The sequence below is a fragment of the Notamacropus eugenii genome, chromosome 1, assembly GCF_028372415.1.
Source record: "Notamacropus eugenii isolate mMacEug1 chromosome 1, mMacEug1.pri_v2, whole genome shotgun sequence".
In the NCBI taxonomy this organism is placed as follows: domain Eukaryota; kingdom Metazoa; phylum Chordata; class Mammalia; order Diprotodontia; family Macropodidae; genus Notamacropus; species Notamacropus eugenii.
In genome coordinates, this window is record NC_092872.1 from 479,400,726 (window position 1) to 479,412,272 (window position 11,547).

The following is an 11,547-nucleotide window of genomic DNA, read 5'->3' on the forward strand; positions in this document are numbered from 1 at the left end:
CCACAATTGCAAAAAATCTTGGACCTTTTATAATTGTTTACAGAAACCAAATACCTGAAAAGATTAGTTTGAGGTTTATTGTAAAATGCTATTTTTTCTTTTTAAAAAAATTATTTATCAATTTTTAGCATTTTTCTTTTTAAATTTTGAGTCCCAAATTCTCTCCTTCCCTCCCACCACGTCCCACTCACCAAGAAGTAAAGTAATATATCAGTTATATTGTATAGAGTGTTAATGATTTATGTGATCCTGCTTGTAGTTGATTTAACTTTTTGTTGAATCTTATGTCAAGAATGTTTTTCCTTACTTAGCATATATAAGTTTTCTTTCTCCTCTAATTTATAATCTAACCAGGGCAACTGATGTGCCTGATAGCTGGTTAAGTGAACTGCTAATATGTCATTGGGAACTTGTCTGTTAGTATCTTGAAGCAACAGCATATATCAGAAACAAACAGTTGTTTGTTTACTGAGCGAATGAATGAGAATGAACATTTGCTTGTTACCTATCCATTCTGTCAAACCTCATTATGAAAGATGTAGATGAGCTAGATCCATTTGTAACAATTTAGTGTAGGTGTCCTTCTGGAATAGGGAGAGGAGGGCCTGGGCTTACATTTTCTCTAAAGATAAAAAAACCCAGCCTCTCTAAAAAAAAGAAAGTAGTGAAGCCTGTAGGAGCATCTCAGATGATTCCCTTTGCACCAAATACCTGCCACCTGGATTTACTACCAGATTTTCTTGATGAGATCCAAACATGAAATGCTTTTCGCTCTGATACAGGTGATAACAGAGATAACTCCCATTCCCATAGTGTGCTTTATGGCTTATGAAGTACTTTCCTCTCAACAAAGCCCAAAGTTAGGTTGGATTTTTACCCTCTTGTTACAGATGAGGAATTTGAGGCACAAAGAAATAAAATGACTTGCTCAAAGTCTTATAGCTAAGAAATGGCAGGGCCTAGACTTCAGAGACTCAAACCTGTCAATTCTGCACTACAGGAAACTGGAAGTGTGCAGGTACTGCACTTAATTGTTTAAAACAGAAAAGCAGAGTTGTTTGGGAGCATTTTGAAATGAGTAATGAGAAGTGGTCTGAATCACAATTGTCAGCTTAAGGAAATAGCCTTTTCTAGCACTTCATGGGATGCCTCAATTCAGGCGTTGAAAAGTTCCCCACTTTTGATGGATTCTAAATTCCATCTGACCTCTGCTATAAATCTAGTGCAGTAATCCTAGACACATGCATCACTCTTGGCTGAGTGAATGACTGTCCCCATATGGGTATAGATGCAGATAACAGCTGAAGTATTTAATACCATCTCTTTGCCATCACAGCTCATCTGCATTTATTCTTTTGGAACAGTTTCTAGGAGGTAAGTGTCTTCGTCAGCAGGGAGTCTTTTCTGCACCTTTAATTGTCTGTGCAGTCTTGTTGAGCTTTAGACTGGCTGCCAGAGGGAAATTAAGAATTAACCATTCCAGGAGACTAAGCCAGCTAATAAACTGACTAGCTTCAAACTTCAGTTGTGTAAACCTGATCCTGGTACTAATTTTCCGGTTAGTGTTTCAGTTTAACTCTTAGAAAGGGAACAACCACTTACTTATCTATCTGTTCATCTATCTATCCGTCTATCTATCTGTCTATCCATCTGTCTATGTATTTTAGTGGTGCTTGGCTCCAGGAGGTATATCTCAGGGCCAGAGCAGCAGTTCAGGAGGTGCCACAGATTCCTCTGTGATCATCCTTCCACAATGGAATCTCTGTGATGTGTTCTCCCATTACCAGTCATCTAAAAATTGAATGCAAATGCTGAGTACAGATAACTTAGCATCACAGTAAGCTGAAGGCATTTCAGATTCCTTTCTTAGCACGTATAAGCTTTCTTTCTCCTCTCATTTATAATCTAGCCAGGGCTACTGATATGCTTGGTAAGATTTCATTGGGAACTTGTCTGTCAGTATCTAGAAGCAACAGCATGCATAAGAAACAACTGTTTGTTTACTTAGTGAATGAATGAGAATAAACATTTACGTGTTGCTCATCCATCCTGTCAAACCTCATTGTGATAGATATGGATGAACTAGAGCCATCTGTTATGATGTAGTGCAGGTGTCCTTCTGGAATAGAGAGGGGAGGGCCAAGAGTTATTCTTTTTCTAAAGATAAAGAAACCAAACCACTCTCAAAAAAAAGGGAGTAAGTAGTGAAGCTTGCAGGAGTGCACGTGAAACACATGGCTATTGAAAGGTTCTCTGTAAAGCAATATGAGGTTCTAATGTTTCTAAGGTGGTTATTAGGCCAGTTAGATGTTACTAAGTACAGTTCCCGTGGCAGAGCATTAAGCTTTTAAATACCCGGTTGAGAGACCTGATATTATGCACATCATTCTTGCCTGAGATTAGGTACTGGCAGTACCATTCAACACATGCCCAGGAACACTCCCTTTGGCCTCCTAAGATTGGGTAGTATCTCTGCCAAGCAAGAATTGCCAAGGTTCAGCAGACGTTTTTATTCCTTGGTGGTGGATGGGTGAGGGAAAACCAGGAATGGAGAATCAGATGATTCTTGGCCTTGCTATATTTCTGAGGTTGAGTTAAAAAGAGAAAAGCAGAATTTCTTTCCCTTGAGGCATTGCAATTTGTTTAACTATATTATCTCAAGGCCCAAGTCTAAACCTCCCTTGGCTCTGTGGACTTGTCTCTGTGAGAGCTTCTTCTGTCCTAGGAGCTATGCTATAGCTGCCAGGTAGCTAACTGGCTAATACTGGTTGTACAATAAGTTGGCCTTCAGGTCACTTCAGAGAACCCTGTACTTTTCTTTGATGTGCTGTGTTTTAAATTTCTTTCCCATAGCCTGTTCTCTTTTCTCTTTGCCTGTGAGGAGCACAGGCTACGTTTAGACAGTAGATTTGGGAGAGGTAGGCCTGAACTTGGTGACATGTGTTTTTCATCTTAAGTGGTAGCTTTGAGAAACTGACAGAGTTCCATGGACAGAATGAAGCAGTGCCTTAAAAAAGGAATAAGCAGACTTCTCTGAGATATCAGGGTAACCCAAGGGTGCTACTTGGCACAGCATTTTTCACTGATGGGTATTGCATATGGGGGGGCACAGGGGGTGTGGGGTATCAAGGTATAGTCTAAAGAACAAAATTATACTTTCCCCCCCCCCCAGAAAATAGTAAAAGCTGGAGATAAAGACCTGGATGGGCAGCTGGATTTTGAGGAATTTGTTCATTACCTTCAAGATCATGAGAAGAAACTGAGACTTGTCTTTAAGAGCTTGGACAAAAAGAATGATGGTAAGGCTTAGGTTTATTATATTGGCCCAGTTAATAAACACCATTGCTGACCAGGTTGTTGACACAGTTTCCACCTGGTTTGCTTTTCTGTCCACCTCATTTGATTTTCTGGGCATTTGTTCTTAGCTCACTGACTCTTATTGTTGCAGGGCGCATTGATGCTCAGGAGATCATGCAGTCCCTGCGGGATCTGGGGGTCAAGATCTCTGAACAGCAGGCTGAAAAAATCCTTAAGAGGTAAGTAATTAACCAGCCTCTGAATTCAGTTTAACATATGTGACAAAAAGAGCAAAAGACTTGTCCTGACATGAACCCTTCCTTGTAGTTGTCTTCGTGTGTTCTGACTGTAATGCCTTTCCCACTTCCACCCAATCTCTGTGCATCTATACTTTGACTTTTCATGATTGAAAAAAATGAATAAATGTGCCTATCTTAGATGCAGTCACCTCTTTTAGGCAAGGATTATTGTTCATGGGATCATAGAATTAGAAGTAGAATGGCCCTTCCTGGAAACCTAATCCAGTCCTCTCATTTTACACATGAGAAAATAGGCCCAGAGAGATTAGGTGACTTGCCCATCCATGGTCACATAGGTAATAAATAGCAGGGTGATCCTTGCTCTCCAGATCCTGCACTCTCTTCCCACTGTAGCATACTGTGGGGAGAAATCCTCAATAACCTAGCTCCAGGGTGGAGAACCTGCTGCCTTAAGGTTCTCCACTCCAGCCCTAGCGTGCTTCTGCCTATTAGTAGTGAATTGTTTGACCTGCACACAAAGTAGGGAAGACTGGCTGTGAAAGGGAGTTGCTTGGTCACATGGGGGGTCGTTGTGAATGTGATGATAAATAATGTTTTGACACTATATGAGGGAATTGCAGCAGAAGAGATTTAGGTTAAGTTTCTTTCCAAAGAATTGAAATGTTAACTCTATCCATGATTAGGATTGATGTTGTTTTTTATTAGTAATGGTAGACATTTTCTTTCCTGAAGAGATTCATTAGGATAAACTGTGATTTTTCTGTCATGGGTTAGTTGCTGCCTTACCTGGAAGCAATTGGAACTAATCTTAGTCCAAAGACTTAATAGTTCTTCTGTTGCTAACTTCCCCCCATGAATCTGGGGCCTACAATAACTTTGAGAATCTCTGTAGAGGCTGTCCCCAAAATCTGCATGACATTTTAAGGGTTAATAGCTATTAGTTAAGCCTTTAATAGCTATTAAAGCTTAAAACTCCATGGAGGCTTTTTGGGACAGCCAGTATTATTTGCTGGTGAGCCAGAATCTAATAGCAAGTCATAGCCCCTGAGGTTGCTGCTTTGGAGGGGAGGTTATCCTGTTGTCCCTGCTTTCTACATTGTTATCTATTACTGTATGCTTGCCTTACTAACATCGGCTAATGGGCACTTATTTGTATTGTTTTCTCCTCTCTCCTTTGCATCCTACCCTTGTCTGTCTGTCAGAATACGAACGGGCCATTTCTGGGGCCCTGTCACCTAGTAAGTATTTGTGTCACCTTAGTGACTGCCTTTCCTACCTGTTCTGTATGAAATTCTCTCATTTATATTGAGTTCCCTTTCTGTAAGATGTGGGATATAGAGCCATAGGTCTTTTTAGAACCTTTCTTTGCGGTAGCTGCTGTCAGTATTTGGGTTTGCTGGGGGTGGAGGTGGAGGGGTGATAACTAACAGATGTAGCTTGTTGACATAAAGAACTATTTCACATGTGCTTTTTTTGTTTTTGTCCTATAGCATGGATAAAAATGGAACTATGACAATTGACTGGAATGAATGGAGAGATTATCACCTTTTGCACCCAGTTGAAAATGTTCCTGAGATCATTCTGTACTGGAAGCATTCCACGGTACAGTCAATAACTCTCCTGGGTCTTGATCTTTATTTTTTCAGTTTAGTCTTAGCAATCCAGTTTACGTGGTTACCTCCATAAATGCTTGCCATTCCCAGGGTACCTTCTGCTTGCTCCCGTGTGACTTTTTAAAAAGTTGCAGGTAGAACTCTCTAGTAGAGAAGAGGGTAAAAGAGCAGATGAACTGGTTTGCAGGGATTGCAGCTCTCGAGGTCAGCTCAGAGCTGGCTTTGCCTTGCTCTGTACCCTGCCAAGACTAGAAAGTGATACACACGCATTAGAGCTTCAATGATATTTGCTTAGGGGTTGCATAATGTTCTGCCAGTGTGATCTGGTTACATGTCAGGTTTCTGAAATTTTCCTCCCCAATGCACTTTGATCTGGACTTTTTGGACATTTTATCTGAGTTATGGGCATGTTAGGTAGCCCATCTAGGAGTCCTAGGCTGGAACAGCTTGATAGATTTGTGATTGTTCCTAGCCCTTGTTGTTGTTTTTTCCTAAATGAGTTTTTAATTCTAAAATCCTGTGGTCCTCTATAACTGGTGTATATTTCCAAAAAATATAAGCACTTAAGAGAAGGTCTTTCATTTGTGCTTGTTGTATCAGCTGAATGAAAGGATATACATTTAAAGAGAAGAAAAAGGTGTTGTCTAATCTCACAAATCACGTACTGAGAATAATAGATCAACCTGTTTAATGACTAAGCTAGCCCCATGTCCTCATAAACACCAGGAAAAGATGCCTTGGTCTGTTGAGTAATTTACAGTTTGTCCTTTATGGAGGAGTAGAATGAGAGGGTTTGGCAGTGACAACTTGAAAGAGTTCTCAGGTGCCTGTTCTGTGAGTGATAACTGTTTTGTTTTTCGTTGGCTGTCCTTATAGATCTTTGATGTGGGAGAGAATCTAACAGTCCCTGATGAGTTCACAGTGGAAGAAAGGCAGACAGGGATGTGGTGGAGACATCTCGTAGCTGGAGGAGGAGCAGGAGCTGTGTCCAGGACATGCACAGCACCCCTGGACCGGCTGAAGGTGCTCATGCAGGTATGAAGAGAAAAGCAAGCCTAGAAAATCCTCACACTTGCAACTGTGGTTAGCATGCTACTTTGATCCCATGGTTTTCTTGCCTAGTGAAACAGATGGGAAGGGAACTCTTGCCTCAGTCAAACACAACATTCCACCTGGGTCCGATGGAGATTTGGCTTGTAGTTGATTTAATTTTATCTGAGTTAATTAAGAGCTACTTTGAGCTACAAGAGTTAGCCCATGAGTATGATTATCATATGAGTGTGTCAGGAGTCTTTTTCCTTCAGCTCATCTTATTCATGATGCTGGGAAAGGAGCAGATCTTCATCTGACCCAGATGTCACTTGGAAACGGATCAGTAGTTTTGGCAGAGCCCCTAACTCCACGTTGACAGGGCCATAAAGAGATCACCTAATTGATGTCAGAGGCAGAATTGCAAAACTGGGTTGCGAGAGGACAGTGTATTGGACTTTACTTAGTGTCCATATTAACAGGGACCCGTTGTTTTCTTCTTCTCCATCTCTCCAGCCTCTTACTCCCTGTTTGTTTTCTAGCACCTTATGTGCCAGAGTCCACTGTGGGCACAAGAAAGTCGTCATTTTCTCTATTTTTTTCCCTTGTCCTCTGTTCCTCTTCTTTGAAAGTCTGTTAATGAATAAAAATTAACTTGCTGTCTGTCATTTTGAAACAGAAGTGCTTGTTGGGTCTTTAGGATACTAAAGTGGGGGAAAGTTCATTGAGCAACAACATTTATTGAAGATCCATGTCCAAAGTGCTTTACTAGGTGCCATCAAAAAAATGAGTAAGGCACAGACAGAGGGTCCTTGTTGGCTTAGGGCTTGCCTTACTTGATCTTTTGTTGAACAAAAAAAAAAAATGTCATCTACCTGTTGAGAAAGGTCTGTCCCATTGGTGCTGACCAATTTTTCTTTCCGTAGGTCCATGCTTCCCGTAGCAACAACATGTGTATTGTTGGAGGGTTCACACAGATGATCCGAGAAGGAGGGGCCAAATCTCTGTGGCGTGGCAATGGCATTAATGTCATAAAAATTGCCCCAGAATCAGCTATTAAATTTATGGCCTATGAACAGGTAAGGATTGCTTTGTCAAGCACTGTCAAGTGGCAGATGTGTCTTGAGTACCTTATAACCTGTGAATTTCCCCAACTTTGTATCACCTACCTACGACATGGAGTAGAACCTTGCAGGTCCCTTCCTTCCTCATCTATAAAATGGAAGTGAATGTAGTGGAGCAAATAGAACTTGACTGTTTAACCCAAACTGGTCATGAGGATCTGTAAGATGAGGACTGAGATTGGGAGTAGATCTTCCTAATCCCTCAATTCATTTTTCATCTCACTTCCTTTTTCCAGATCAAGCGTCTTGTTGGTAGTGACCAGGAAACACTGAGGATTCATGAGAGGCTGGTGGCAGGCTCTCTGGCAGGAGCTATTGCCCAGAGTAGCATCTATCCTATGGAAGTAAGGAGTATTCTTGGTTATGTGTGTGGAGATGGGGGCAGTGATGTTGATCTCTAGAACAGGGGGTGGTGTTTAAAGAGGGAGCTCTCCTGATACCAATGCCCTTTTGCTTTTTTTAGGTCCTAAAGACAAGGATGGCACTACGGAAAACAGGGCAGTATTCAGGCATGTTGGATTGTGCCAAGAAGATCCTGTCCAAGGAGGGAATAACGGCTTTCTACAAAGGCTATATCCCTAATATGCTTGGAATTATTCCTTATGCAGGAATAGACCTGGCTGTCTATGAGGTAACTGACTGCACAGCTGTGGTGGGGAGTAGCTCATTTTTGGCCCTGACCTTTTTTGAACCCTGGGGCAAGTTTAATGCCTTTTGCTCTGGTCCCTCTGGGGAGGGACGAGTAAAAGGGACTTAAATTTGTTTCTCTCTGAAATAATCCAGAAGAGAATCTGGAACATTTAATATCTCATTTCAGAACAACTTATCTATAGTTTTTTCTTGAATCTCCCTCCCCTCTAATCTCTTCCCTGGCACTTAGTGGCTTCTTGACTAATTCCCCATTTTTTTCCTTCTAGACACTAAAAAATACCTGGTTACAACGGTATGCAGTCAATAGTGCAGACCCTGGTGTGTTTGTCCTCTTGGCTTGTGGTACAATATCCAGTACTTGCGGACAGCTGGCCAGTTACCCTCTGGCTCTCGTGAGGACTCGAATGCAAGCCCAGGGTAAGAACACTTCCAAGCTAGTCCCCAAAGAAATGCCATTGAGGTCCCCGGGGACTTTGGGAGATGCCCAGGAGAGGTTGCTGATGTTCCAATAACTTCTTCTCATTCCAGCTTCTATTGAGGGAGCACCAGAAGTGACCATGAGTAGCCTCTTCAAACAAATCCTTCGGACAGAAGGAGCATTTGGCCTGTATAGAGGTTTGGCCCCCAACTTCATGAAGGTGATCCCAGCTGTGAGCATCAGTTATGTGGTATATGAGAACCTGAAGATCACCTTAGGAGTGCAGTCTCGGTGACGGGAAGGTTGGCTCCAGACTGTTGGACTTAAGGATCTTGGGCTGAAGTCCCAGGATGTATAGCCATCTCATTCTGTGAATGTGTCAACACTAAGCTGACTTAAGCCAAGCTGTGAAAACCTCAGAATGCATATGAGACATAGAAGAGGCAAGAGAAAAAGAGGTCTGAGCCTTTGGTTGACATGTCAGTCTTATTGTCCCAGATCTCATTGTAGACTCCTGAGAAAACCCTATTCATTCCAACAAAGCCTCCCTCAGGGGCCTAGGGATGGGAACAGGACCTGGGGCTTTCAAGTAAGGAGAGAAGTACTCCCTGCCATGCCTGCTGAAAAATAGAGGCTTGGGAACTGGCTTACTTCCACCATCTTGTGCTAAGCAACCAAGCTATTTGTTCCAGGGGATCTAAATTAACCCTCTGATTTGCTAAGGGTTTTCCCTTTTCAGTCTTTGCTCACTTCCTGTTTGCTGTTTTAATTCTTAAAACACACTGTGGTGGGACAGTCAGTGTCCCCAGGTCACACCTCTTTGTCATGTATGCTCCCATGGTGAAAAGAGATTTAACCTTGAACTTCACAAATAGCATTTTCCAGTGTACAGAGTGAAAACTGCCCTGCTTCCTGCAGGAAAAGAGAATGACCAACTTGTGTATTTGCTATAAACAGAGCACCTCTCTCATCCATGAGACAGTGCAGTTAAGTGAGCAGTGAACTGGTGCCCTGCATGTTTGTGTGCATGGCAAGGGTGGGTAAGGTTAATACCTTATCTATCTTAACAGCCTCACATCATAATGCATGACTTCATGAGTAATATTGTTCAGTCCTTGGAACTGAAGGATTTCTCCTTCCTGCTCAGCACCCTAAGGTGCCCTGAGCTGGCTCCCAGGCACTCTTCCCGAGGAGGAGTTGGTCTGTCGCTTGGGGTTGAGAAGGAGACTCCTTGGCTTAATTCTCTTTCCTCATGAGAATTTAAGGCCTTAAATTCTGATGGAGTTGGAGTAAGAAGTTTTAGTTCATCAGAAAAAGAAATAGATGTGCAAATTCTTCCTTAGCTTCTTTTCCAGAGTGGGAAGAGGAAGTGGTAGAGGTGTTATTTCTCTGACTGATTCAGGTCTGTTGTGGGTCAGTTTTCTAATCTAAGGTATTCTTATCTGACTCCTAATTGGGGCAGAAAGGGATCAGCCTCACATTCCACTGAAGCAATGTATTATACTGCTTAAAGCATATTTATTTTGTATTTATTTGAACAGAGTTATGTCCTAACTATTTTTATAGATGTGTTTAATTATTAGTCTGTCCTGTTTAGGTTTTTTTATCCTTATTTATGTTCATAGTTGATTGCACCTTCTTAGCACTGTGCAGCAGCAGGAAAGCTATGGGGAGAACCATAAGCACTTGATAGGGGCCCCGTCATTCCATGTAGCCTGTGCTGTCTGCCTTAGGTCTACAAGATCAATCAGGAGAAATTTCTTTCTAGTCGGTAGCCTGAGGATTGTGTATGAGAGAAACAGGATCGTGGTTGAGGAGAGACTTTCCTTTGGTGGTCAGAGTCTAGGCTTGCTCTCCTGGAGCAGTGGATGTGATTCAAGAAGGGATGAGGTTGTGTGAATGATAGACAATTGGGGCTAGAGGGCACAAAATTTTATTTAGAGAGAAGGAGAGTGGGGAGGGAGAAATCTCAGGGATTTCCAAGATGAAAATCCAAATAATTTCCCAGAATCAGGAAGAATTTCTTCAAAAATATTACTTCTGTTTGAATCAAGTGGCTATAATGACCTGACTCTCCAGGTACATGTGGAGGAAGGGAGAACCTTCTAGTAAGGGAAGGCTTGGTTGGCCAAATGGGTAAGTGGGAATGGTTTTGCAGCTTGTCTGCCTCAGCAGTAAAATGGGCTTTGTCCCCTTTCCATTCAGACTGATGTACCCCATTTCCTGTAGCTAGGAGAACAGCTGCTTTGTGGAGCCTTGGGTCTTGCTGCTTCCTTCCTCCCCCTTCTTGAAACAGTGCTTGCAAACCATTTGACTAGACAGTTGCACTTTCATTCCACCGGTATGGCCTAATGGGGAAAACACAGGATGCAAAGATCAATGCAAAATTATTGTCTTTTTAGTTATAACTGGAATTTGTTCAAAAGCAAAATTAAGCAACACAACATGGAAGTTTTCACTTAGAACAACCTTCTAATAAAGTTATTTCAATGCTGATCAAACTGTAGTGGTTCTGATTTGTGGCTTGGGGGATTTGAATGGATTTGTATATTCAGCAAGTTAGTCATCTTTGTCTTACTGCCCTGTATTCTTGGATTCTCTCCTCATCTGGGCATGTTAGGACCCAGTGGCTTTTGTACACACGTATAGCACATCATAGACCCACACAAACCTCACCCGACCAGTCTAGACCTGGAAGGACTGAACTGGGAATCAGGAGGTCAGCGCTATGCAAAAGTCACTCCATTCTCTCTGTAAAATTGAAGTGGCAGTATATACCCCTATTTGTAACACTCTAGAATTAATATTCCAACCACTAGTTCTTGACAAACCAAGTTTTCCTCACATTGGCTCCTCTTTATAGATGGGCAATTGCCAGGACTAATCTTTCCCTCTAAATCCCTTCACACACACCCAGGGCCAGTCCATGCTACAGTCTTCTATAACTTTGGTTAGTTGTATATCTCTTATATGAACTTTGAGTTCTACTTTTTTTCCAGTACCACACATAAAGACTCCATAGATGCCACAGTTCTGCAGACAGTCTCTTCTCTTTTCTCCATTATCATAGCCAAGTGCTATGATAATCCTCTTAATTCTGTCTTCCTCGGTAACGATCAACAAAACTTTGGATTTCAGGTTTGGGGGATGATGTT

At 41.9% G+C, this 11,547-nt stretch overlaps 1 protein-coding gene across 4 annotated transcripts in view; it reads left to right on the forward strand.

The window, feature by feature from the left end:
• SLC25A25 (solute carrier family 25 member 25) overlaps positions 1-10,893 on the forward strand; it is a 30,887-nt gene extending 19,994 nt beyond the window's left edge. For all 4 annotated transcript variants that reach the window (XM_072632545.1, XM_072632546.1, XM_072632549.1 and 1 more), the window contains 9 exons: positions 3,173-3,299; positions 3,449-3,536; positions 5,048-5,159; positions 6,047-6,205; positions 7,126-7,278; positions 7,560-7,667; positions 7,787-7,954; positions 8,241-8,391; positions 8,503-10,893. In XM_072632545.1, the coding sequence (XP_072488646.1) occupies positions 3,173-3,299; positions 3,449-3,536; positions 5,048-5,159; positions 6,047-6,205; positions 7,126-7,278; positions 7,560-7,667; positions 7,787-7,954; positions 8,241-8,391; positions 8,503-8,687 (1,251 nt within the window). In that variant the 3' untranslated portion in view covers positions 8,688-10,893. The remainder of the gene's footprint in view (positions 1-3,172; positions 3,300-3,448; positions 3,537-5,047; positions 5,160-6,046; positions 6,206-7,125; positions 7,279-7,559; positions 7,668-7,786; positions 7,955-8,240; positions 8,392-8,502) is intronic.
• Positions 10,894-11,547: the final 654 nt, after the last annotated feature.